The sequence below is a fragment of the Podarcis melisellensis genome (assembly GCF_964234715.1).
Source record: "Podarcis melisellensis genome assembly, chromosome: W".
NCBI lineage: Eukaryota > Metazoa > Chordata > Lepidosauria > Squamata > Lacertidae > Podarcis > Podarcis melisellensis.
The window spans coordinates 5,878,291-5,902,970 of NC_138535.1; the positions used below are offsets into that span (position 1 = coordinate 5,878,291).

Sequence of the window (24,680 nt, forward strand, 5' to 3'; positions counted from 1 at the left end):
AGAGGGAGTTGAATACTTTCTCGCCAGAGAGGGGACCCCAGCCAGTGCCAATAGTTGGGTGCCGGGCTACGCGTTAGACGAACCCCTTTTGAAAGATGAGTTCCATGCACTTTTCCCACATAGACCCATGCCAGCTGAGTACTTTGATGACTGGCTTTTCACGCCCACATTGTCAGATACCACGTTCAGGGGCTTTTCTTCCGCCGAGGAGGGAACGCCCGAATCGAGCCCGCCCAGGGGATCGTGTTCGGGAGTGGACACACTACCTTCGGATTGGTGGGAGGAGCAACCAGAGGAGGACTGGCGTAAGAGGTGGGTGAAGTGGCCTTGGAAGGCAGCACCAGACGAAGTAGCAATGGAAGAAGAGACTGAGACCGCGTTGGGTGAAGAACCCGAGTTCGAACACACATACACAGAACTGCCAGCAGAGAACATGGAAGTAGACGACCTGTATCCCGAATCTACCCCCGAAGAGCCGCAGCTTCCACAACCTGCACCCGACGAGCGGGAGGGGGGAAGGGGGGGCTTCGAGGGGGGGATGGATGTCAGGGTTTCAGGGAGAGAAGAGCAGATGGGGGAGGAGACAGAGAGCGAGGGGGAAGAATCCCAGAGAGATGAGGAGGAGGATGACGATGACCAAAGGTCGTCCATGAGTCTGTCCAGTGAGTCAGAGGACTCCCAAAAGGGGGCCCCCCTGGTCAGACCAAGGGGAGGCCAAGGGGGAAGCAGTCAGGAGCAGGGGAGCGAAGGGAGAACCCCCAGTGGGAGTTGGACACCGGAGCCGGCTTCTCAGCCGGAACGGAGTGAAGGGGGTGGAGTTACCAGTGTGTCAGAGGGAGCAGAGCAAGAAGGAGACAGGGGGAGGAGATCGGAGCAGGACGCTCTGCCAGAAGGGGCGGAGAGTAGCACCGGGAGCAGTGTAGCGGTCGAGAGAAAGGTCAGAAGCAACGTACGCGCGCCAAGTTCAAATGTGGAGGCGCGCGGAAGTGAGGAGAGCCCTGGGGAGGAGCCCGGCCCCAAAGCGCGAAGGAGGGGGGCAGAGGCGTCAGAGGATTCAGCCTCGGGCGAGTCCCGGCGGGGGGGAACCCAGGGGGGCAGAAAGACCCTGCGGAAAAGGAAGGAGAGGAAGAGGTGGTCCAGCACAAGCCTCTTAAACTGGTGTAGGGGCGGTACGGATTCAGAGGGGACTTCGGCGATCTAATGTTACAGACGTGGAGCCACGGAGATGGAATGTAAAAGGAGCAATGATCTTCAATAAAGACTTTTGTAAATAAACTGGATTGGACTTGGGTCTCTTGTGAGCTGGGACCAACGGGTGGCTCTGACACATGGGTTTTAAAGTAATGGAAAACGTTACTTTAAACGTTACGGAAAAGGTGATGGAAAGCCCCAAATAAAATGTATTCCTTTCCTTTCGGTTTTAAAATGATTTTGATGATTTCTATAAAATGTCCTTTTTATGTTTGAAATGATGATTTTGGAGATTGACAGTCTCCAATTAAATGCCTTAATTTCAGTTTCCGATTCGAAATGATTTTGCTTTTGAAACGACTTGGGGGAATGAAATCCTACCATGAAATGCTGTTAAGAGTCGCCTATTTAGATGTCTTGCAGCCATTTCCTGTCCACAGCTCTGTGTTCGAATCCTGTCTGCAGCTTCTTCGTTTCTCTGCTCTTTGATGGGAAATTTATTAATTTATTTGTAATTTTAATGATAGATGCTTATTTTAAATTTCTCACACAAATCACAATTTTCTCTCCCCCCCCCCCGAGAAAAGCCACACACTTCCCCTCCTGTTTCTTTTTTTTATTTTAAAAGTAAAAAAAATTGTCGCTTGGAGTTGATTGTAAATATGGGTAGTTAGTTAGAAAGATGCAAATCAATAGAAATTATATAGCTAATTGAGAAATACATTATGATATATGATACATATGATATAATAGTGTGTGTGTGTGTGCGTTATATACCTGGAGATCTCAGGGCGGTTCATGGAAAATAATTATAAATATAAATGGTATGTAAAAATAATATATATAGAAATATTAATTAATGATATATACAACTATATTTCACAGCATAGTGGTTGCATTTTTTTTGCCGATTATATATATATATATAAAACCATAAAAAGATAAATATGTGATGTATTATGCAACACGTCATTATGGTATTATGGTATTTATATATATCTAATAATATATTGAATATAAATATATATCAATAATATAAAAATATATCAATAATGAAATGTCTGTGTGTATATCATATAAATGTAAATTAGATCTAATTAATATCTATATGATATGATATATGATGTTTTATTGTCATAAAACATATCCCCTCAGCCCCATTTTTGAAAAAAAAGAAACGGACACCGGTTGCTGTTTTTCTTCTAAGGCCGTATATTTAAAGTGAAATTCTCTGATTTCATAAGGGGGGACGGGGAAGAGATGAGAAAGATTCCCAACCGATGGATATCGAACAGTTTTCAAAATGTGTTTTTTTAAGGTTCATGTACATTGCTTAGAAAAAAAGGAACTCTGCACACGCTCAGGAGCACTTTCCCCAAATCCCTCCCAGAACAACAAGGGGAAAAAACCCAAAACGTGAGAACGGAGAGATCCCATTGGTCGGTCGGTTGCTAGGTAGGTAGAAAACTGTAAACTCGGTTCAAGTCAGCTCCGGAAAAGTCCGTCCGCCGGAACCTGTAATGGCAGAAGCAACGGAAGGGAAGTGGCCGGTGGGAAGGAAGCCCGGCTGGTCCAAGGAGGAGGAAGAAGAGAAAGTACTGGACGTTAGGAGGCGTGGCTTGTTCCTCGTTTTCCGTTACTTGAAACAGTGGGTTCTCCATGGCTGATTTGGGACAGGAAGTGGCTGCAAGGGGCCAGGAAGTGGGGAGGGAAGGGGCAGGGAAGGGACAGAAAGGCGCTGTGAGGGGACAGGAAGGAACTTTTAAGTGAACAGAAAGGGACTGGGAGAGAACAGGAAGGGACTGTGAGGGAGAAGAAAGGGACTGTGGGGGAACAGGAAGTGCCTGAGAGCAAAGAGGAAGTGAATTGAAGGGAACAGGAAGGGGTAAAACCGGAAGGGACTGTGAGGGAACAGGTAGGGGCTGTTCAAGAACAAGAAGGGGCTGTGAGAGAACAGGAAGGGCCCGTAAGGGAACAGGAAGTTCCTGAGAGCGTACAGGAAGTGACTCTTAAGGGAAGAGGAAGGTACTGTGAGGGGACAGGACGAATGGGAAGCAGAGAGGAGGAAAGGCTGGGGTGGGGGCAGGACCCGAATCCAGCACCCAGCGCTCTCCCTCTTGGATGTCAGTTGACGTAGTACAACCAGTAGAGGAGGTTGAAGAAGCCGAAGGTGATGGGGAATAGAACCCGGGACCACTTGTCGATGGTGCTGACGTCGGCCAGGTCAGGGATCTTCAGCTTCAGCTTGGAGGACCTTCGGCGCAGGCGGCAGTTGGCCCGGGCGGCGCGGCAGGCAGGTGCCTTCCGGGAGTGTAGGGCAGTGCCTGAAGATTCGAACCCACGCAGGCCGCAGGGGCGCAGGTCCGGCGAGGGTGACGTGGAGAAGAGCGGGCAGTTGCTGTCGGAGACGCCAGCCAGAAGGAGGTTGCCGTATGGGTCGGGCTGAAAGGAGAGAAGGGAGATCAGGGTCATCTATCCCAACCCGCGGGGATCTCGACCTCGAATTCGGGCCCCTGAGGGTCACCCATCCTGACCCGCGGGGATCTCGGCCTCAAATCCAGGACCCTGAGGTTTACCCATCCCTATCCACAGGGATCTCGGCCTCAAATTCGGCCCCTGAGGATCACCCATCCCCATTCGGTTTTTAGGCAGGAATCTCGCACCTGAGTCCGGGGCTCCAGGTGCCGGGCACGTCTTTTCTGCTGGCGGGGCCCTCGCCCAAAGAAAATGTAGTTCACCAGGGCATATTCCAGCAGTGCCAGGAAGACGAAGACAAAGCAGCCCATCAGGTAGACGTCAATCGCCTTGACGTACGGGATCTTGGGCAGCGTCTCCCGGAGGTGGGTGTTGATGGTCGTCATGGTCAGAACGGTCGTCACCCCTGGGTGCCGCAGCGGGTGGGGGTGGGAGAAGAAACAGGGTTAGTTGGGTGGCTGGGAATTACAGCACGGGGAAGGCACCATAATTCAAACCTCCGTCACGATAACGATCAAAATATTTTTGTAATATCCAAGGATGGGACCAATACTCTGAAATCAATCAATGTCATGACTGAAGACGGATATATAAAAACATCCATGGAAATCCAACAATTTCATATTGAATCTGGATTCCATATGACCTTAACGGGTCGGAGAACTGGGCACCACTTCACCAAATGGGATCAAGGTCAGGTCCTGCCTTTAAGGAAAATCAGATGGACCGATAGAAGGATGGTGGACCTTTAGGGTCTTGGTGGACCACCAGCTTGCCACCAGGATATGGGAGAAGGTTCTCAGGGGCTTGGTGGTTCTCCAACTTCACCTGAATTCAACCCAATGAATGTCAAGAGGGTCCTGCATTTAGGGAGGATCACTTGGACCCTTGGTAGCAGGACCGCAGAGCAAGATCTCAGGATCTCCTCACCTAGGGCCACCCGGGCGGCCGAAGCATCGTAGTTGATCCAAAAGGAGACCCAGGAGAGGATGGTGATGAGGATGGAGGGCATGTAGGTCTGCAGGATGAAGTAGCCGATGTTCCTCTTGATGCGGAAGCTGAGCGACAGGCGGAGGTAGGACCCTGTTGGAGAAAGAGGAGATGGTCAAACTGGACAGGAATCCAGGATCCAGGTGAATTGGTGGGGACATCTCTGGTATCTTCAGTGAAGGGTGGATTGGAGGATCATGGTGTGCCCAACAACCCTGGGATTTCGGCCAGGGGGTTAGACTAGATGGCCCCACAGGGGGAACCCACCTGTGGTGAAGACCACCTCACGGGTGACCAGTTTCTGCTCAATGATGGTGAACTGGGGCAACTCCAATACCTCCATCCCTGTCACGGCCGAAGAGTTTCCTTGCCAGAAGAAGACAATGTCATCAACAGTGTAGCCGTCTGGGAGGAAAGAAAATAAGAAATAATGAGAATGATTCCTGGTTGAAAATTATTCCAGTCTTAAAATTAATCCTGGTTGAAAATTAATCCTGGTTGAAAATTAATCCTGTTTTAACATTATTCCCGGATTAACATTATTCCCCAATTAAAATCCTCCTGGTTTAAAATTAACCCTGGTTTAAAATTAACCCTGGTTTAAAATTAACCCTGCCTTAAAGTTATTCCTGGATAATACTTTTAATTATTCCTCAATTAACAAGCAATAATTTAATTTCATTGAATGATACGCACAGCTCTCAATTTCCAGTGTGCAATTCTGCTGATCCAGGGGGTATCTCCGGAGATCCATCATGCAGGCAGCGGTTGTCGTGATCCTGCGGAGAGAGAGCGTGAGTGGATTCCAGGGATCCATTATGGGGATCACTGATTGACGGACGCGGGGAATGCTATATATTGATTGGGGGGGGGGTTCGACCCCTATTTGGATGATATTCCTGGTCCTATGTCTGAACCAGCAAATATTTCTCTAAATTTGCCTATTGATAAGTATTAATTGGACGGTTAATTTTATGGACTATTAATTGCTAAGTATAAATGAATATGTATTTATCAGATTGCTAATTTTTATGGACTATCAATATGTCTCAAAATTGATATTTAACCGTGATCACTATGCAAGGACGAAAGCCGTCATTAATCATGATCCATCCAATAATCATGATCCGTCCATTAATAATCATTAAACATGATCCACTCATTAATAATGATCCATCCATTAATAATCATTAATCATGATCTGTCCATTAATAATGATTCGTCCATTAATAATCGCCCATATTGATCAATACACCCAATAAAAACTGATTATCACCCACTTCGCGGTGATCACTAGCGAGAACAAAACCACCCATTAATTGACCATATTTGCAATAACGAACTAGCCGGAGCGAATTGGTTCTTGATTATTGGTGATTAATATTGTTAATATCCACCCACCTCAGGCCGTAGAGGACAGTGCCGTCTGGGTGCAAGCGGATCATACGGTTCTTGACGGTGACGCCATGCAGGAAGGACTTTTTGTCGTTCAGGAAGTAGGTGTCTGGGAGCCAGAGCTGGTCAGCGACTCGGTTGTCGAGTGTCAGGTTGAACGGCAGATGGCCATAGGCGAGTCGCTTGTCCCGCCAGCTCTGCTGGAAGTACATGGTGATGGTATAGTCCTGGAGGAGGAGAAAAGAAAGAGAGAGATGGGGGAAATTGAAGGATAGAAGGATGAGAGGATAGGAGGAGAGAAGGTGGAGAGGCAGGTCGCCCTAGGCGAGCCGCTTGTCCCGCCAGCTCTGCTGGAAGTACATGGGGATGGTATAGTCCTGGCGGAGGGGAGAGAGAGAGAGAGAGAGAGAGAGAGAGAGAGAGAGAGAGAGAGAGAGGGAGGGAGGGATGGGGAAATTGAAAGATGGAAGGAGAGAAGGATAGGAGCGAAAGAATAAAGGAGGATAGGATAGCATGAAAGGATAGAAGGAAAGCCATCTTTTCCCTCAGGATTCGAATCCGGACCCAACGGGAGTTCGTCCAACTTACCATGTTGACTTCGGAAATCTGGTCGATGCTCGAGATGTGGATGCTCATCCCCACCACCACAGGGTTCCCTGAAATAGTAACAACAACAACAACAAAAGACAAAACAACAGATTTATATTATATTATATTATATTATATTATATTATATTATATTATATTAATAATAGATTATTATTATATTAAAAGAAAGTAATAAAATTATTAATTGCTAATGAAACTCATAATTGGTTAATTTTTTGACTGGTGATGAAACGATCACATAATGAAACCATAAAATCAAACCCTCAATGGGAAGATGAGATAATAAACAATAAGGAAATAATAAAATAAAGTCATAAATAATAATGCCATAAAATTTTTTAAAAAATAAATCATAACTTTAGAACATGAGGAAAGGCTAAAAGTCAATAAGGAATAACAGCAAATTGAACAATAGATTATAAGAAAATAATAAAAGCAATAATAAAAGGGGATAATAAATAATCATTTACTTATTTATTTATGACCTAACTTCTTATTTATGATTAATTATCTAATTTATTATCGATCGGATTTATGCTCTAACCTTTAGGCACCTCTACCTTACCTCCGAAATAAAAATGAACCGTAGATTAATAAGAAAATATTAAAAGTTGGTAATAGATCATCATTTATTAATTTATGAGCTGGCTTATTATTGATTACCTGATTTATTATCAATTGGATTCATGCTCTAACCTTTAGACCGCGCTGCCTTACCTCCAAAATCGGGCCGCAGGCGGACATCGTAGCCTTTGAGGAGCTTGTCCACAATGTCCTTGACCACCGAGATGTTGCCAGTGGAGGGGCTGCAAAACAGGAGAAGACCATGGTTTGTCCTCCAAGCGGCTGAGATAAAATATTGGGGGGTCCCCATTGAGCCCCACCCCACATGGCACCCTATACATTTGGGGGTCCTTCGTATATTGGGGTGCCCAGCTGGATTAAAACATGGGGGCCCCACATGGCATCATTTAAACCTGCCACCGAATCTATTATATTGGGGCGCCCAGCTGATAAGAAATTGGGGGTCCCAGCTGGGAGAAGATATTGGGAGTCCCAATAAACTTGGGGGCCCCTTCATATATTCTATTGGGGTGTCCAGCCGGAATAAAATATTGTGGGGTTCATATAGATTTGGGGCATTTGAGATATTGGGGGCATCATGCTTCTCATGGCCTCCTTTAAACTTGCCCCCCTGAATTCCAGCTGGGCACCCCAATATAATATAATATATTATATAAATTTCATATAAATTTGGGGTGGTTGAAATATGGGGGCATCATGCTTTTCATGGCAATTGGAAGGGGTCTCTCCCCTATTCTGTGGGGGGGAGCTAGGGGACCCCAAAAACCCCCAACAGGGGAGCCCCCTACAGGTTAACCTACCTGTGTGCCTCCTAAAAACCCCACAAGTAGCCCTGCTACCTTTTTCGTCCCCCTCTCAGGTTCGCCTACCTGTGCACCCCTAAACCCCCCACAGGTGAGCCCCCACTACCTCTCTGCCCCCCAAACCCCTAAGGTAACCCCTGCTACCTGTCCATCCCCCCAAACCCCCAGGGGAGTCCCCCTCTCAGATTAAACTACCTGTGCACCCCTAAACAAAACCCCAGGTGAGCCCCCCCCCGCTCTGTGTCCGCCCCCAACCCCCCCAGGGGAGCCCCTTGCGACATTTCCGCCCCCCAAAAAACCCCAGGTGAGCCCCCCAAACCTACCTGTGCGCCCAGCAGCAGCAGCAGCGGAGGAGGAGACACAGCGCCGCCCATGCGCCGCGGTGCAGTCTCCGCATTTCCGAGAGGTGGGAGGTCGGGGTGAGGGGGGCAGCACCCCCAAAATGGGGGCAGAGGTGGGGCCGGCCTGTTCACCTGAAGCGAATGGAAATCCGAATCGAAGAGCGGCGCTCAGCAGGAGCCGGCGCAGGCTCCTCCCGGCAGCCTCGCCATGGCGCAAAACGGACGGGAGAAGAAAAGCGCTCCGGTTGGGCGCAGGGTGGCGGAGGAGAGGAGCCAACGGAGTCTCCGGCGAGCGGGCGCACGTGTGGAAAAGGCGCTTTGGGAGACGATGGCGGGACGCGGAAGTTGCGGTCCGGAAGCCGCAATCGGAGACGCTGCACCCCAATGTGGGGAATGAGCTTTTGGGGGCGCAAGGGAGGATCGGCCGCCGACGGAGAGTCTCTGGCCAACAGGAATGATGCGCTCTTGCTTGCGGAGACAGGGAAAGGCTGCGCGTCAACGAAGGAGATGCACTTTTGGGAGATGAGGAAAGGCTGCGCCCAAATGCAGAAAACGCGCTTTTTGGAGACGGTCAGGAGGAAAATGCGCCGTCCGGCGCGCAGGCGAGGATGGGCGGGCGCGCAGACCAACGGGAAGGAGGGATGCGAGGAAAGGCTGCGCGCCCAAAAGCAGGAAATGCGCTGTCGGGGGCGCAGTCCGCGAATGGAGACGCTCCGGCCCACGGGAAGGATGCGCTGGGGGAGAGACTGCGCCCAAAGGTGCGAACTGCGCAGGCGAGGATGGCGGGACCACGGACGGATCCGAGGAGGAGAAGCTGCGCACCAACGTGGAAATGTGCCCAGGAAAAGCCGCCCGAGGATCCTGCTTTTGAAGGAGGACAGGCCGCCAATGGAATCTGCGCGCAACGTGGGAAATGCGCCTTCGGGGGGCGCAGGCGAGGATGGCGGGACCGGGGCCGGATCCGAGGAGAAGAAGCTGCGCGCCGACGTGGAAATGCGCCAAGGAGAGGATGCCGTTTTTGGAGAGGAGATGCGCCTTTGCAGGAAGAGAGTCTGCGCACAGCGTGGGAAAATGCGCTGGGGGTGGGGGGGGGGGCAGGCGAAATTGGCGGGACCAGGGACGAATCCGACAAGGTGAAAGTTGCGCTCCCGAAGGGGGCTGCGCGGGAAATGCGCCCACCCCCGGAAAAAGGTGGAATCCGGTTTGGGCGGGGGGTGGAGGAGGAGGACGAGGCCGGATCCTTGGATACCTCCGGCCGCGAGATGCGCTCTTGGGGGGGCGCAGCCAGGCCGCGAAATCCTCACTCGGGCCGAATTCTCAGGGGGTTCCTCCCGACGCCTTGGGGGGGCGCAGATACCCGCACTTGGGGGGCGCAGGTGGACGATGCGTTCCCGGAGGGTGGCGTAGGGCGGGGGTCGCAGCCGGATCCGTCTGGATGAGTAAAAAAGCGCGTTTTCGGGGGGGGGGAGGACGCACCGGCCTCGAAATCCGCGCTCGGGGGGCGCCGGGGAGGGGGTGGGATTCGCTCCTGGAAGGGGGGGGGCGCAGGGAGGCCCTCGCCTCTGTTTGGCCCGGCGGCCGCTGCAGAGGATGCTCCGCGCTCCGCCTTTCCGAGAAGAGGGAGGGAGGGAGAAGGAATCACGTGATAGGAAGAGCGGTTTGGGGGGGGAGGGAGAACCCCAAAAATAAAGGAAATGATAATCCGGAAGAAAAAATGTAATTTCCCCCCTCCAAAATAAAGGGAAATCGTCCCTAAAGCGCAGAAAGAATAACAATGGGGGGCGGGGAGACACAAAGAGAAGGGGGGGAGAGAGAGCTAGAGAGGAGAAAGAGAGGGGGAGATGAGGGAGAAGAGAGAGAAAAAGAGGGAGAGAAGGAGAAAGGAGAAGAGGGGAAAGAAAAGAGGGGAAGAGAGAGAAGAGAGGGATGGGGGAAAGAGGGAAGGAGAAAGAAGGAGGGGAAAAGAAAGAAAGAGAGAAAGAGAGAAAGAGAGAAAGAGAGAAAGAGAGAAAGAGAGAGAAGAAAGAAAGAAAGAAAGAAAGAAAGAAAGAAAGAAAGAAAGAAAGAAAGAAAGAAAGAAAGAAAGAGAAAGAAAGAAAGAAAGAAGCGAGCAGAAAAAGAAGAGAGAGAGAAGAGAGGGATGGGGGAAAAGAGAGAGAGGATAAAGGGTCCCTGGGGTAATCTATTCTGACCCGCTTCCGCCTGCCATTCTACGATTATATTCCTGGTATAGGGTGATATATAAATGATAATGATAATGATAATGATAATGATGAACCACCCTGTACCCGAAGAAGAAGGAAGGAAGAGGGCTCTCTTCTGCATTGTAGGGGCTCCCTTCTGGCTCCCCCATTCTAGATCCCTGCATTGCAGGGGGGTCTGCCTGGATGTCATTTCGGGCTCCCTTTTAGCTCCCCCATTCAAGGATCCTGCGCTCCGTTTCCCGCCTCGCAGGGGGGTCAGTCTGGATGACTTTTAGGGCGCCCCTTCCCTCTTCGCTTCCCCCCTCCCTTCCCGTCTGCTGCAGTGACGACGAGCTCCGCGAGTGCGCCGGCGCGGCCGGAGCTGTCCACCCCCCTCGTCTTCCCGCCCCGGTTTCGGGGGGCCGCAGAGAGTCCCGGTAAGGCTCGCGACCCCTCTAAAAAAACTGGGGAGGGGGCTGCTTTCGCCCCAGGGGTGCGCCCTCCCCTTCTGGTTTTGGGGTTCCCGATGGAGCAGGTCGAGGGATCCCCAAGTTCTCCTAATGCTCCCCAAAACGGCTCCCTGCCTCTTCCTGCCCCCCGTTTTCCGAAGGATGCGCGGTCACGTAGCCCAAAGCATGCGCTTGGGGGGCTACGAAGGGGGCAGTTTGGGGGGCAGGTGTCCCCCCCCAAGCGGGCAAATCCCTCTGGTCCCCCCCAGTCTTCCCGAAGGGGGATGCAACGGCCCCGGCGCTCCATCTCGCCTCGTGCTTTTTGGGGGCCACGGATGGCGACGGTTGTGGGGCGCAGGGGACCCCCATTGGGGCAGTTGGGGGACAGGATAGCCCCCGAAGATCTCCTTAAAACGACCCCCCCTACCAATCGGGTAAGTCCATTTCGACCCTTTCCCCTGCACCAGCGATTGCGGGGAGAATGGAACAGTCGGCTGGGAAGGGACCCGAGGATCATCCAGTCTGACCCGCTGCTCGTAGCACGTGTGAAAAGGACCTCGGGGTTTAGGGGAACCACTAGTGTCACCTCACTGGATTCCAGGCTTCTCTCTTGAGATCCCTGCCGCCGTGAATGGTCCAGGAATCTCCAACCGACCACCCGACATCCGAGGAAGGAGAGGAAGGTATCGAAGAAGGATGAAATGGGGGGAGGAGAGAAGGGGAGAATAATAATAGGGCGGGAAGGGACCGCTGATGCTACTTTGGATGGAGTTACAAGCTTGGTGGGCCAAAGGAACGCCATGATGATGATGATGTTGATGATGATGTCGATGTCAAAAACAGGTCATGCCGATGCAGGATGAATCTCAGGCCTCCCTCTCTTTCTCACCTTCCCCATCTCTCCTTTCTTTCTCTCTCTCTCTTTCTCTCTCCATTCCTCTCTCAAATCTCCCTTCTTCTATCTCTTTCCCCCATCTCTCTCTCCCCCCTCCCTTCTCCTCTCTCTCTCTTTCTCCTCTCCCTCCGGGGTCACATCTCCCCCCCCCTCTCTTTCTCTCCTTCCCCACCTCTCTCCTCTCTTTCTCTGGCTCTCCAGTCCTCTCTCAAATCTCCCTTCCTCTTCTCTCTTTCCCTCCCTCTCCCTCCCTGGACACTCTCTCTCTTTCATCTCCCTTCCTCTGTCCCTCTCTTCTCTCTTTCCCTCCCTCTTCCTCCCTGGACTCCTCTCTCTCTCTCTCCCCCCTCTCTCTTCTCAAATCTCCCTTCCTTTATCCCTCTCTTCTCTCTCTTCTCATCCTTTCCTATAGGAACAGGGCAGCAGCCAATTCCTTTCATATTCCAATCACAGCAGCTGCGGAATTCTTCCCTCCCTCCCTCCCTCTCTTTCTGGCAGGAGAAAAGGAGGAGGCATGGCTGGAGGGCATCTATCCCACCCACAGTGAGTAGGGGTCTCCTCCTCTGAGACAGGATCAGGGCCCTGCTGCCAGATTTTCCTGGATCCAAAGACAAGCTGCAATCGTTGGCTAAAATACGATGAATTATAATTTTAAAAGCTCTATTTTGAGCTCTATTTTGAATGTTAAAAGAGGTGGTGCCTTAACTGGACATTTACGTTTGCATTATTTGGCGGGCCTTTTGTGAAAAAGCTGTGTCCTGACAAATTAAAAAAATGGTTCTGGTTTAAAATATAAATAAAAATGAAATCAATTATGGAATTGCAGTTGATTACAAAATGGCAAAGGAAGCAAAATGCCAGGCCTGGCGAACGATTGGCGAAAATGCAATGTGCAAATTGATGCCAACTTTGCAGGCCAGGAAGGCCAAAAGCAGGGAAGAGAAAGGGTTAGGGGCTGAGGATAGGGATAGTGATAGGGGTTAAGGATAGGAATAGGGGTTGGGGGTTAGGGATGAGGTTGGGGGTTAGGGGTTAGAGATAGGGGTTATGGATAGGGGATAGGGGTTAGATTTCCCTTTTTGGAATCATAAAAATCCCTTTTGTACAGAAAGGTTCAACCTTGCTGGCATCCCAGACTCTGTGCATTAGGCTAGAGACTGAGGAAAGGATTCTTCCCTCCCTGCATCCTGGAATCCTGTCTTCTCCTGCCGCTGGAGATGTGATGCCAGAGGAAAGCTGGGGTGCTATGGAATACGGACCGCTGCCTTCCGAGGCCTTTCAACAGGTGACGATCCAGCGCCAACCGGACGGAGGGTTCGGGTTTGTGGCCGGTGGTGAGAGGCCTGTGGTAGTGCATACTGTGGTGGCAGGTGAGGATTCTGGGGATGAATCTCAGCGTCAAGTCATCAAGTCGGAAGTGGGTTGGACTAGAAGACACTGAGGGTCTCTCTCCCCCCGACAGACACCAGCTGCCCCTTCCTTTGGCAGGTGGACCCTCGGAGGACAAACTCTTTCCTGGGGACCAGATCTGGGCCATCGGTGACAAAGATGTGAGTGATATCGCCCGTGAGAGATTCATCAAAATTGTGAGGTGAGGAAGGAGGAAGCGGGTTTGAGATACGCTGGTCGGACTGGGTGACCCTTCTGAAATTTAAGGGCGGTGGTCCCTGCCTCCTCTACAAATCCATGGATTCTTTCTGGAGGAATTTTAACCCTGGGGAGCTGGAACCCCCGAGGGTCGTCCAGTCCAAACCCCCGGAGAGGCAGGAATCTTGAGGAAACCCTAAATGTCTCCTTTGTTCCTTTTCCACTGCAGAAGTGCCAGGGAGTCCACCATCTTCACCGTGCTGAAAACCCATCAGGTGAGAACCCCGGGGGTCATCCATCTCAACCCCCACCCCCCGGCGAGTCGGGAATCTGCTTTTTCGGCTGAGATCTTGGAAGGCGGCCAACATCTCCCACAAGGCCCGTCTTTTCCTTCTCCCCTTCCAGTCGCCCAAGTCTGCCTTCATCAGCGCTGCAAAGAAGGCCAAGCTGAGGTCCAACCCTGCCAAGGTGCGCTTCTCAGAGCCAGAGCCGGTGAGTTCTGGAAAGTTCTGTAATGGAGGGGATGTGGTTGTCTCCTTTATTCATGTCTCTGTCGCCTCTTCAGGCTTGTTCAAGATAGCTAATGTGCTGCACAGAGTGGCTGGGTAGGCCCAGCCTGGTGGGCAAGGTGTAAGTAATTAACAACAACAACAACAACAACAACAACAACAGCAACAATTTATTTATACTCGGCCCATCCAGCTGGGTGATTAAAAACAGAATAAAACATCAAACCTAAAAACTTGCCTAAACAGGGCTACCTTCAGATGTCTTCTAAAAGTCTGGTAGTTGATTATTATTATTATTAGTAGTAGTAGTAGTAGTAGTAGTAGTAGTTGTCTGCCAGCCTCTGCTTTTCCACTCGCAGGAGATGCTGAAGAAGGAAGCCCTCCTCCTCATCCCCAACGTCCTGAAGGTTTTCCTCGAAAACGGGCAGGTCAAGTCCTTCACCTTTGACAGCCGCACCACTGTCAAGGTAGAAAGGGAAGCAGCGCCTAGTGCTTAGAGTGAGGGGCTGGGAAGCAGTGCCTAGTGGTTAATGACTTGTAAAATGCTTTTGGAGGAAAAAAGATTTTCTATTTAAGTTACATTCTAGTCCAACGGAATGTATTTAATTTACATTCTAATTTATTTATTTATTTATTTATTTATTTAATTCTATTGAAGTTACATTCTTAATTCTTGATACATCGTAATTCTTAATACATCAGGAAAGAAGGATTTGTTTTAAGTTTTTCATGTGTGCTAAGACACAGTCTTTTTTTTATTGTTTAACCAAATCAGTTAACAAAAATAGATACATATGCTATCATGTTATTGTTTGAGTTAATTAAGTTGTTATTAAGGAAATGATACTTTTTCTCCTGCCAATAAAGTAGAGCAAAACAGTTGTCCAAATACAAACAGTTAACTTATTAAACCTCACCATAATTTCATAATTATCAGTCTATGTATTTCTAATAGTAGAACCAAATCAGTCATTTTTTATAAAACTGTAAAAATTGACTATTCCAAAAAGAAAACCTTCCTCTGCTTGTCAGAATCAAGGTGATGCCAGCAAGGCTGAAACCTTCTGTAAATAAGGGATTTGTCTCCCCCCCTTTTCTTTTCAAAAATGCTATTCTCTCCCCATTACCAGGAAGTGATAACGACCCTCCAGGATCGCCTTTCCCTCAGGCTGATTGAGCATTTTTCCCTCGTCTTGGAATACCGCAGCCCCCAGCGGAGCAACCAGTTTCTCCTCCTCCAGGAGAAGCAGCCTTTGACCCACGTGAGTCAGGAGGGAGCAGAGGTCATCTAGTCAAACCCCACTGCCAGAGCTCTGAAATCCTTCCTTCCTTCCTTCTTTCCTTTGCCCCTCTCTCCCTTTCTCTATCCTTCCTTCCTTCCTTCCTTCCTTCCTTCCTTCCTTCCTTCCTTCCTTCCTTCCTTCCTTCCTCCTTTTCTAAGTCCTTCCTTTCCTCCCTCCCTCCTTCCTTCCTTCTTTCTTTTCTCCCTTTCTCTGTCCTTCCTATCTTCCTTCGCCCCACACACCCTTTCTCCTTCCTTCCTTCCTTCCTTCCACCTTCCTTCCTTCCTTCCTTCCTTCCTTCCTTCCTTCCTTCCTTCCTTCCTTCCTTCCTTCCTTCCTTCCTTCCTTCCTTCCTTTGTCCTTCTCTCCCTTTCTCTCTCTCTCTCTCTTTCTTTCTTTCTTTCTTTCTTTCTTTCCTTCCTTCCTTCCTTCCTTCCTTCCTTCCTTCCTTCCTTCCTTCCTTCCTTCCTTCCTTCCTTCCTTCCTTCCTTCCTCCCTCCCTCCCTTCCTCCCTCCCTCCCTCCCTTTCTCTGTCCTTCTTTCCTTCCGTCGTTTCTTCCTTTGTCCCTCCCACCCTTTCTCTGTCCTTCCTTCCTTTCTTCCTTCCTACCTTCTTTCCTTCTTTCCTTTGCTCCTCTCTCCCTTTCTCTTTTTTTTAAAGTAATATTTATTAAGAGTTTAAGGATTACAGAAAGAAGAAAAAAACAAAGTTAAACAAAACAAAACAATACATTACAATACATAAAAAAGAAAACAAAAAACACTACTTATCTTAACAAAACAAAAACAGAAACAATTAAAAACACATCCAATATTTCCATATCTTATCTTTTATTTACTTGTTTCATTAACCTCCTCACACCTCCCTTTTTTGTATTCTAGTTCAGTTAGCTATTTCAGCAAATCCTTTCCATCTTTCTCGGTTTTTGTCCTACAATTTATCTTAACACAATCTAACCTTACTTTCCCCCCTTTGGCCCATTAACAATCTATTTTTACTTAATTCTTTATAACATTTCTGCTAAAGCCATATAACTTCATTCCAGCATCCTTCTAACATTGATTAATTTTACAATGTTTCTGTAAATAGTCTTTAAATTTTTTCCAATCTTCTTCCACCGACTCTTCTCCCTGGTCTCGGATTCTGCCAGTCATTTCCGCCAGTTCCATGTAGTCCATCAACTTCATCTGCCATTCTTCCCGGGTGGGTAAATCTTGTGTCTTCCAGTGCTTTGTGATAAGTATTCTTGCTGCTGTTGTAGCATACATAAAGAAAGTTCTATCCTTCTTTGGCACCAATTGGCCGACCATGCCCAGGAGAAAGGCCTCTGGTTTCTTCAGGAAGGTATATTTAAATACCTTTTTCATTTCATTATAAATCATCTCCCAGAAAGTCTTAATCCTTGGGCATGTCCACCAAAGGTGAAAGAATGTACCTTCAGTCTCATTACATTTCCAACATTTATTATCAGGCAAATGGTAAATTTTTGCAAGCTTGACTGGTGTCATGTACCACCTGTAGATCATTTTCATTATATTCTCTCTTAAGGCATTACATGCCGTAAACTTCATACCTGTGGTCCATAACTGTTCCCAGTCAGCCATCATAATGTTGTGTCCAACATCTTGTGCCCATTTAATCATAGCAGATTTCACCGTTTCATCCTGAGTGTTGCATTTCAACAGCAAGTTATACATTCTTGACAAATTCTTTACTTTGGGATCTAACAATTCTGTTTCCAATTTTGATTTTTCCACCTGGAAGCCAAGTTTTTTGTCCAAATTATATGCCTCCATTATTTGGTAGTAATGGAGCCAGTCTCGCACTCTATTTTTTAATTTTTCAAAACTCTGCAGTTTTAATCTGTCTCCCTCTTGTTCCAGAATTTCCCAATATTTCGGCCATTTGGCCTCCATATTGAGCTTTTTCTGAGCCATTGGTGACAACCATCTTGGGGTTTTATTTTCTAACAAGTCCTTATATCTTATCCAAACATTAAACAGTGCTTTTCTGATAATATGGTTTTTAAACGCTTTATGTGCTTTGACCTTATCGCACCACAGATATGCATGCCAACCAAATACATTGTTGAAACCTTCTAAGTCCAACACATCAGTATTTTCAAGAAGCAGCCATTCTCTCAGCCAGCAAAAAGCGGCTGATTCATAATAAAGTTTGAGGTCTGGCAGGGCAAATCCACCTACTTCTTTAGCATCAGTTAATATCTTAAATTTTATTCGAGGCTTCTTGCCCTGCCAGACCCTCTCTCCCTTTCTCTTTACTTCCTTCCTACCTTCCTTCCTTCCTTTGTCCGTCCTTCCTTCCTTCATCCCTGCCTTCCTCCTTTTCTCAGTCCTTCCTTTCCTCCCTCCCTCCTTCCTTCCTTCGTTCCTTCTTTCCTCCCTCCCTTTCTCTGTCCTTCCTTCCTTTGTCCCTCCCACCCTTTCTATTTCCTTCCTTCCATCGTCCCTCCCTTCCTCCCTTTCTCAGTCCTTCATTTCCTCCTTCCTTCCTTCCTTTATCCCTCCCACCCTTTCTCTATCCTGCCTTCCTTCATCCCTGCCTTCCTCCTTTTCTCAGTCCTTCCTTTCCTCCCTCCCTCCCTCCCTCCTTCCTTTTTTTTCCAGATAAATTTTTATTGGTTTTTCATTGATTATACATATATACAATCTAGATTACATAAGTTGCATATAACATAGCCGTTACAAGAGTCATATATATATTACACAATTATTTTGGGCTCTGCCGAGCCTCGGACTTCCCTTCACTTCGTTGGTAAGTATCAGATAGTTTCTAAAGTCACATGTTTTATCTCCTTTACATATTTGCCAAACACTGTTAGAGTTATTCTAACCCTGCCAGAGTCATCAAAGTTCTACACTTGTCTCTTATATACGTCAGATATTTGTTCCAATTTTCATGAAACTTCTGGTCATCCTGGTCTCTTAATCTTCCTGTTATTCTAGCTAGATCACCATAATTTATCATCTTGATCTGCCAGTCATTTATAGTAGGTGTTAACTCCATTTTCCAACTTTGAGCTAGCATAGTTCTAGCGGCCGTTGTGGCATATAGAAACAGATTTTTTGTCCTCTTTTTTGATTTCCTTGCCGACTATTCCTAGCAGGAAAACTTCAGGCTTTTTTGGGGAAAGTATATTTTTTTAAAAAATTAAGTTCGTTGTAAATCAGTTCCCCAAAGCCTTTTACTTTACTGCATGTCCACCACATGTGGTAGAACTCACCATCCCCCTCTCCACATTTCCAGCATTTCTTAGTCTTCAGTTTATAAATCTTAGCCAATTTCACTGGCGTGAGGTACCACCTATAAATCATTTCCCAAAGGTTTTCCCTTAGTGCCGTACACGCAGTGAATTTCATATTTACGTTCCACAACTCTTGCCACTTTACAAAGTCAATATTGTGACCGATATCTATAGCCCATTTTGTCATGGCCTCCTTCACCTCTTCGTCTTTAGTATACCAATCCAGTAAGAGGTCATACATCCTAGATAGTGTTTTATTTTTACCTTCTATGACTTCCACATTAAATTTAGATTTTTTATCTTCAAATCCCAGTTTCTTTTTATCATCTTTTAACAAATCATTCACTTGGTGATATTGCAACCACCCCGTGAGTACGTTCTTTACCTCCTCATAAGGCTTATGTTTTATACCCTGATCAGTTTTATTGATAAGTTCTTCGTAGGTGGCTTTTCCCCCCTCCATGTTGATTTTTTTTACAGTTAGGACATCTATTGGTGAGATCCACCATGGGGTTTTCTTTTCCAGCAGATCCTTATTTCTTTCCCATACTTTAAATAATGATCCTCTAATTATGTGATTTAGAAAGCCTCTATGAACTTTCACCTTTTCGTACCACAGGTACGAGTGCCACCCGTACTTGTTATCGAAGCCCTCTAAATCCAAGATATCAGTATTCTCTAGCTTTATCCAGTCTTTCACCCACGTTAAACAAGCCGCTTCGTAATATAGACTCAGGTCTGGTAAAGAAAAAAACCCTCTTTCTTTTTTATCTACCAGTATTTTCATTTTTATCCGTGATCTTTTTCCCTGCCAAATAAATCTCGCCAAGATCCTTTGCCAATCTTTACACTGTTTTAATCCTTTCATTACTGGGATAGTTTGGAACAGAAATAACATTCTGGGCAGAACGTTCATTTTGATAACCGATATCCTCCCTAAGAAGGAAAGTTTCAGTCTCTCCCAGATTTCTAAGTCTTTCTTGATACCCTTCCACGTAGCCTCATAATTATCTTTATATAAATTTATATTTTTTTGGTGTGATCCACACTCCTAAATATTTCACCTTCTTAGCAACCATAATTCCCGTCTTTTGTTCTAGCTCTACTATATCTTCCTTAGTTATATTTTTTGTTATCATTTTAGTCTTATTCCTGTTAAGCTTAAGACCTGCCACTTTTCCAAATTCTTCTAATTTCTGTAGGGCTTCTTGTAAACTGTTCTTTGGATCTTCCAATGTTAATATCAGGTCATCCGCAAATGCTTTTATTTTGAATTCCTTACTTCCTACCTTAATTCCTTTGACCTCCGGTGTTTCCCTTAACCTTTTATTAAACACTTCCAACACTGTTATAAATAACAAAGGGGATAAGGGACAGCCTTGCCTGGTCCCTTTAGCAATATCGAAGGCTTCCGATATATTATTATTTATTATAAGTTTGGCTTTTTGCTCTTGGTAAATAGCCTCAATAACTTTTCTAAATCCTTCACCAATTCCCATTGTTTTAAAATTTTCTTTCATGAAACGCCAGTAGACATTGTCAAATGCCTTCTCGGCATTAATAAAAATCAGCGCTGCCTGCTTCAACAGTCCAGGTATTCAATAATGTCTATCACGTTTCTTACATTATCTTTCAGTTGTCTCCCCGGGAGGAAACCCATTTGGTTTTTATGAATTCTTTTATTTAGCACTTTTTTTAATCTTTCCGCCAACACATCTGTGAATAGTTTATAGTCGTTATTTAATAATGAGATCGGTCTATAGTTTTTCACCTCTAAGCCATCTGTATCTTTTTTAGGGATTAAGGTAATATACGCTTCTTTCCAGGTATTTGGAATTCTCCCTTCTTTTAGTACATTGTTCATGACTTCACATAGCACTGGGGAAAGTTGATCACTTAATATTTTATAGTATTTGGCCGAGATACCATCTGTCCCTGGCGCTTTTCCTATTTTCATTTTCTTTATTGCTTTCCTAATTTCTTCCTCTGTAATTGTCTGATTTAAATATTCTCTTTCTTCAGTCGTGATCTGTTGCAGTTGATATTTTTTTAAATAATCTTCTATCTCGTTATCTATCTCTTTTTCTCTTTTGTATAGTTCCTTATAGTATTTCTGAAATATCTTCTTTATCTCTTTTGGATCCTCCACTATCCTCTCTCCATCCCTTATCTTACATATCGTGTTTTGTTTTTTCCTCTCTCTTAATTGCCACGCCAGATATTTCCCTATCTTATTTGCAGATTCAAAGTTCTTTTGTTTCATCATTTTGATCCTCCATTCAATCTCCTGGTTCACTATCATGGAAAATTGAGCTTGTAGCTGTAGCATCTTTATATTTTGTTTTATTATTTCAGCTCCTGGTTTAATGGTTAATTGTCTTTCATTCTCCATGAGATGTATTAAAATTTCTTCTTTCCTTTTCTCTTTTTTCTTTTTTAAGATGCTATTTTTCTGAATTAGGAAGCCTCTCATAACGGCTTTCCCTGCGTCCCACACCATTTCTAGAGATGTTTCTTTATTCAAATTCCACTTGAAATATTCCTCAATTGTCTCTTTTGCTTTATTTATTATCTTTTGATCATTGAACAGATTTTCATTCATTTTCCATCTAAATGTTCTAGAATCTTTTCCTTTTACCTCCATATATACTGGATTATGATCAGATAAGGTTTGCGGGAGAATTTCAAACTTAAGTACTCTTTGCGTCAGTTCCTTCGAAATCCAGATTTGGTCTATTCTCCCCCAGCTTTGATTTGGATTTGAAAAGAAGGTAAACTGTTTTATAGTAGGGTTTTTAAATCTCCAAGCATCAATTAGTCCCATATTCTCCACTAATTTGAAGAAGGCTTTCGGTAGTTTTCCCTCCTTCACTTCCTGTTTTCTTGTTGATCTATCCAAGTTTGGGAAAACCACTCCATTAAAGTCCCCCATCAATATCAATTGTTGGTCCATCCAGTCTAACAATTTGTTACCTAATTCAGAATAAAATGCTGACTTTTTGTCATTGGGTGCATATATCCCAACCACAGTTATCTTTTCTCCTTGATGGGTGATCTGTACCACTATCATTCTCCCCTCTTCGTCTTTATATATTAATTTTGGATCAATTTTTTCTTTTATATATAATACCACTCCTCCTTTCTTGACATTGTCCGATGCTACAAAGTCCAACCCTAATCTCTTATTACTTAAGATTCTTTTATGTTTTCTTGTTACGTGAGTTTCTTGTAGACAGATTATGTCAAGGTTCTTTTTAAGCAATACATGAGCAATTTGGTTCCTTTTATTTTTATTGTTGAGCCCATTCACATTCCACAAGATTATTTTTAAAGTCATTTTTAGTATACAATCAGTAAGTGGTCGAATCTAAGTTAAATCTACTGTTCCTTGTTATCTGTCTCTTCCTCTTCTTTTTCTTCTCCTAGGTTTGCCTCCCCTTCTCCCTCTCCACTTCCTTCACCTCCACCCCTCCCTTTCCCCGTCTGCTCCCCTTCTGGCTCCCACCCTCCCAACCTTCCCAGTTCCTTCTCATATCTTCTTGCAAATTTTTCCAATTCCCTTCCGGGAATTCCATCTATATTGGATCCCGTTTTTCTTCAACTGGTTAGTTAGTTTTTTATAAACATCTCTCTTACAAAGAAATCTCGAAGGAATCTCTTTAAATATAACAATTGGCTTTCCCTCAATACATAGTTTTTGGTTGTAGTTTAACTTTAGTACTTCATTTCTCATATCCAGAGAGTTAAACATGACCAGGACATCTCCTGGCAGTTTCTTCCCTCTGGATTTGGCTGATTTTGCTTTTATCCGAAAAATATTTGCTACTGAATATCCTATGTCTTCTTCCTTCATATCTAGCCAAGCTGCCAATTCTCTAACCAATTTAGATCTTATATTTTCGTTTGGTTCCTCAGGGATCCCCCTAAATTTCAGGTTTGATTGTTTCTGTCTCATTTGAGTCATCGCCACACTATCCAGTATCTCTTCCTGTATTTTATTTATCTCCTTCACCTCTGTCTTAATCCTATCCGTATCTTTCCTATTTTCTTTAATATCTTTTTGAACCCTTTTCATTGAGTCTTCAAGTACTTTGGATCTTAGAGATAAATCTTTTACTTTTCTTGTTAGTTCTCCCACCACCCCCTCTAATCTCTTATTCAATGAATCTTGTACTTCCAGTAATTTTTTCTCAATATACTGTTCATTGTGTTTAAATTCTTTACTTATTTCAGCCATCAAATTATCATAGTCCTTAATTTCCTTCCCATCTTTCCCATTTTCTTGTCTAGATGGTCTCCTTTCTGCAGGCGTTCCCGCCCCCTTTTTCATTTTGTATTTCTATTTGTCTTAATTAACTAAAAAGAGTTTTCCCACCCCTAGGGGCGCTCAACTGTAATTTAGTAAATTTCTTTGTTTTTCCAATGTAGTTCCTTTCTGGCCCCACACGGTGGCACCTTATTTGCATTCACACTCTTAGCTCTTTGTTGTTCCCTGATGCTCTTCAGTAAGAAGTCTCTCTCCACGTGCAGCTAGGGGACCAGTTAGATAGATCGCTTACAATCACAGAAAGCAAATGAAGGGAGAAGAGGGATCTCAAGGTTAGAGTCCTAGAGAATAAATAAAATAGGAAACACCAAGACAGAGGGAAAAGGAAAGGAGGTGGGGAACATCCAACTCAACACTTTCCAGGAAGTAGGGATGGGGTACGAGGTGAGTTTCGAAGCCGGAGCAGAGAAGATGGGGAGGTCAAAATTAAGCCAGGAGATCACCACGGGAAGGCAGCAGAATCTAGAGAGAACATAGGGTCTTGCCAAGGTACTGTGTTTAAATCTTCTTTTCTTTTCTTTTCAACTTAACCGTTTACCCCCCGTTTGCTGGAGCGATAGATTGAACGTTTAAGGAGCCATGGTTATCTTCTCCTAGATGATTACAGCTGTGTACCGCTTTAAAAGAAGAACGGAAATGGAGCACGTAATGGCGGCGAGAGGTTCCGCTGTTTTCCAAAGCTCTCTTACGATTCACGTTCTCCTCCCAGACCTCTCGTCGTATCCGCTCCTCTCAATAACAAATTCAGCTTTCAGTCAGTCAAGCGCCCCAAATAATAAAGAGAAACAGTCTCAGCTTGAACACGTTAGGCGGGAGAGATATATACAAAGTACAATAACTCGGAACAAAGTCTCACTTATTTATCCTAAACTGGGTGGAAATTACAGTCCCTTTTGGTCGCTGGCATAGCGCGCTCCGACCAGGACAGAGCAGAAATGTTTCTATCCGCTTTTCAAATATTCAGCTGTTTTCAATCAGTCCATTGCCTCAGATTTTTACACTTTGTATCTGAGGTCTCTCCGCAACGCCCACTCGGCAGTTACAGTCTTACTCCCTCTCCTCTCCCAGTCTTCTGTTACACACCGTTTACTCTTACCGCTGAAGCGAATTCCTTCTTCTTTCACATCATAATATCTTTTGTTCCGCTGGTTTCCTTAACTTAATTTCATTCTGTTGTTGTTTTAGTTATGACCTAGCTTCTTAATTGTTGTTGGAGGCTTGCCGCTTTCACTCGGAGCCTGAGGCTTCACAACACGGGGTCTGTTGCTTCCCTTTCGTGCTGCAGCTCCAATCCTGTTCTCAAACTCGGTTTAAAATGTCCGAAAAACAGGGGAGCACCGGCAGCACCGCCGGGTACCTGTCCCCCGAGATAATCCTCTTGGGGTTTCGAGGTCCACGGAGCCTTCATGACACCTCTAGACCCCCTTGTTGTTCGAGACCCCCCCCCCAGAGGGCAGCCTCGCGCTCCTTTCCTATGGCTACGGTTCGCCGGAAGTCCCTCCCTCCCTCCTTCCTTCCTTCTTTCCGTCGTTCCTTCCATCCCCATCGGTCCTTCCAGCCTTCATTCCGTCCTTCCTTCATTTGTGCCTCCCACCCTTTCTCTTTCCTTCCTTCCTTCCTTTGTCCCTCCCTTCCTCCCTTCCTCAGTCCTTCCTTGCCTCCCTCCCTCCTTCCTACCTTCCTTCGTCCCACCCTCCCTTTCTCCTTCCTTCCTTCCTTCCTTCCTTCCTTCCTTCCTTCCTTCCTTCCTTCCTTCCTTCCTTCCTTCCTTCCTTCTTTCTTTCCTTCTTTC

The 24,680-nt window shown here is 46.0% G+C and overlaps 2 protein-coding genes across 2 annotated transcripts in view; one reads left to right on the forward strand and one right to left on the reverse strand.

Annotated features, from left to right (window-relative positions):
• Positions 1-2,385: 2,385 nt before the first annotated feature.
• On the reverse strand, positions 2,386-9,664 carry LOC309361306 (gamma-aminobutyric acid receptor subunit beta-4-like). The gene is made up of 9 exons (XM_081896194.1): positions 8,372-9,664; positions 7,378-7,466; positions 6,640-6,707; positions 6,058-6,278; positions 5,353-5,435; positions 4,924-5,061; positions 4,597-4,749; positions 3,855-4,072; positions 2,386-3,633 (listed from the first exon to the last, which is right to left on the reverse strand). The coding sequence occupies exons 1-9, from the start codon at positions 8,443-8,445 to the stop codon at positions 3,316-3,318; spliced, it is 1,362 nt and encodes a 453-aa protein (XP_081752320.1). The 5' UTR covers positions 8,446-9,664; the 3' UTR covers positions 2,386-3,315.
• Positions 9,665-10,978: 1,314 nt separating this feature from the next.
• Positions 10,979-24,680, forward strand: part of LOC309361131 (FERM and PDZ domain-containing protein 3-like) — a 78,836-nt gene continuing 65,134 nt past the window's right edge. Inside the window, exons 1-9 of the mRNA XM_081896079.1 lie at positions 10,979-11,009; positions 11,489-11,704; positions 12,329-12,459; positions 13,025-13,286; positions 13,405-13,507; positions 13,733-13,778; positions 13,909-13,995; positions 14,351-14,479; positions 15,143-15,274. Coding sequence (XP_081752205.1) covers positions 11,653-11,704; positions 12,329-12,459; positions 13,025-13,286; positions 13,405-13,507; positions 13,733-13,778; positions 13,909-13,995; positions 14,351-14,479; positions 15,143-15,274 — 942 coding nt within the window. The 5' untranslated portion in view covers positions 10,979-11,009; positions 11,489-11,652. The remainder of the gene's footprint in view (positions 11,010-11,488; positions 11,705-12,328; positions 12,460-13,024; positions 13,287-13,404; positions 13,508-13,732; positions 13,779-13,908; positions 13,996-14,350; positions 14,480-15,142; positions 15,275-24,680) is intronic.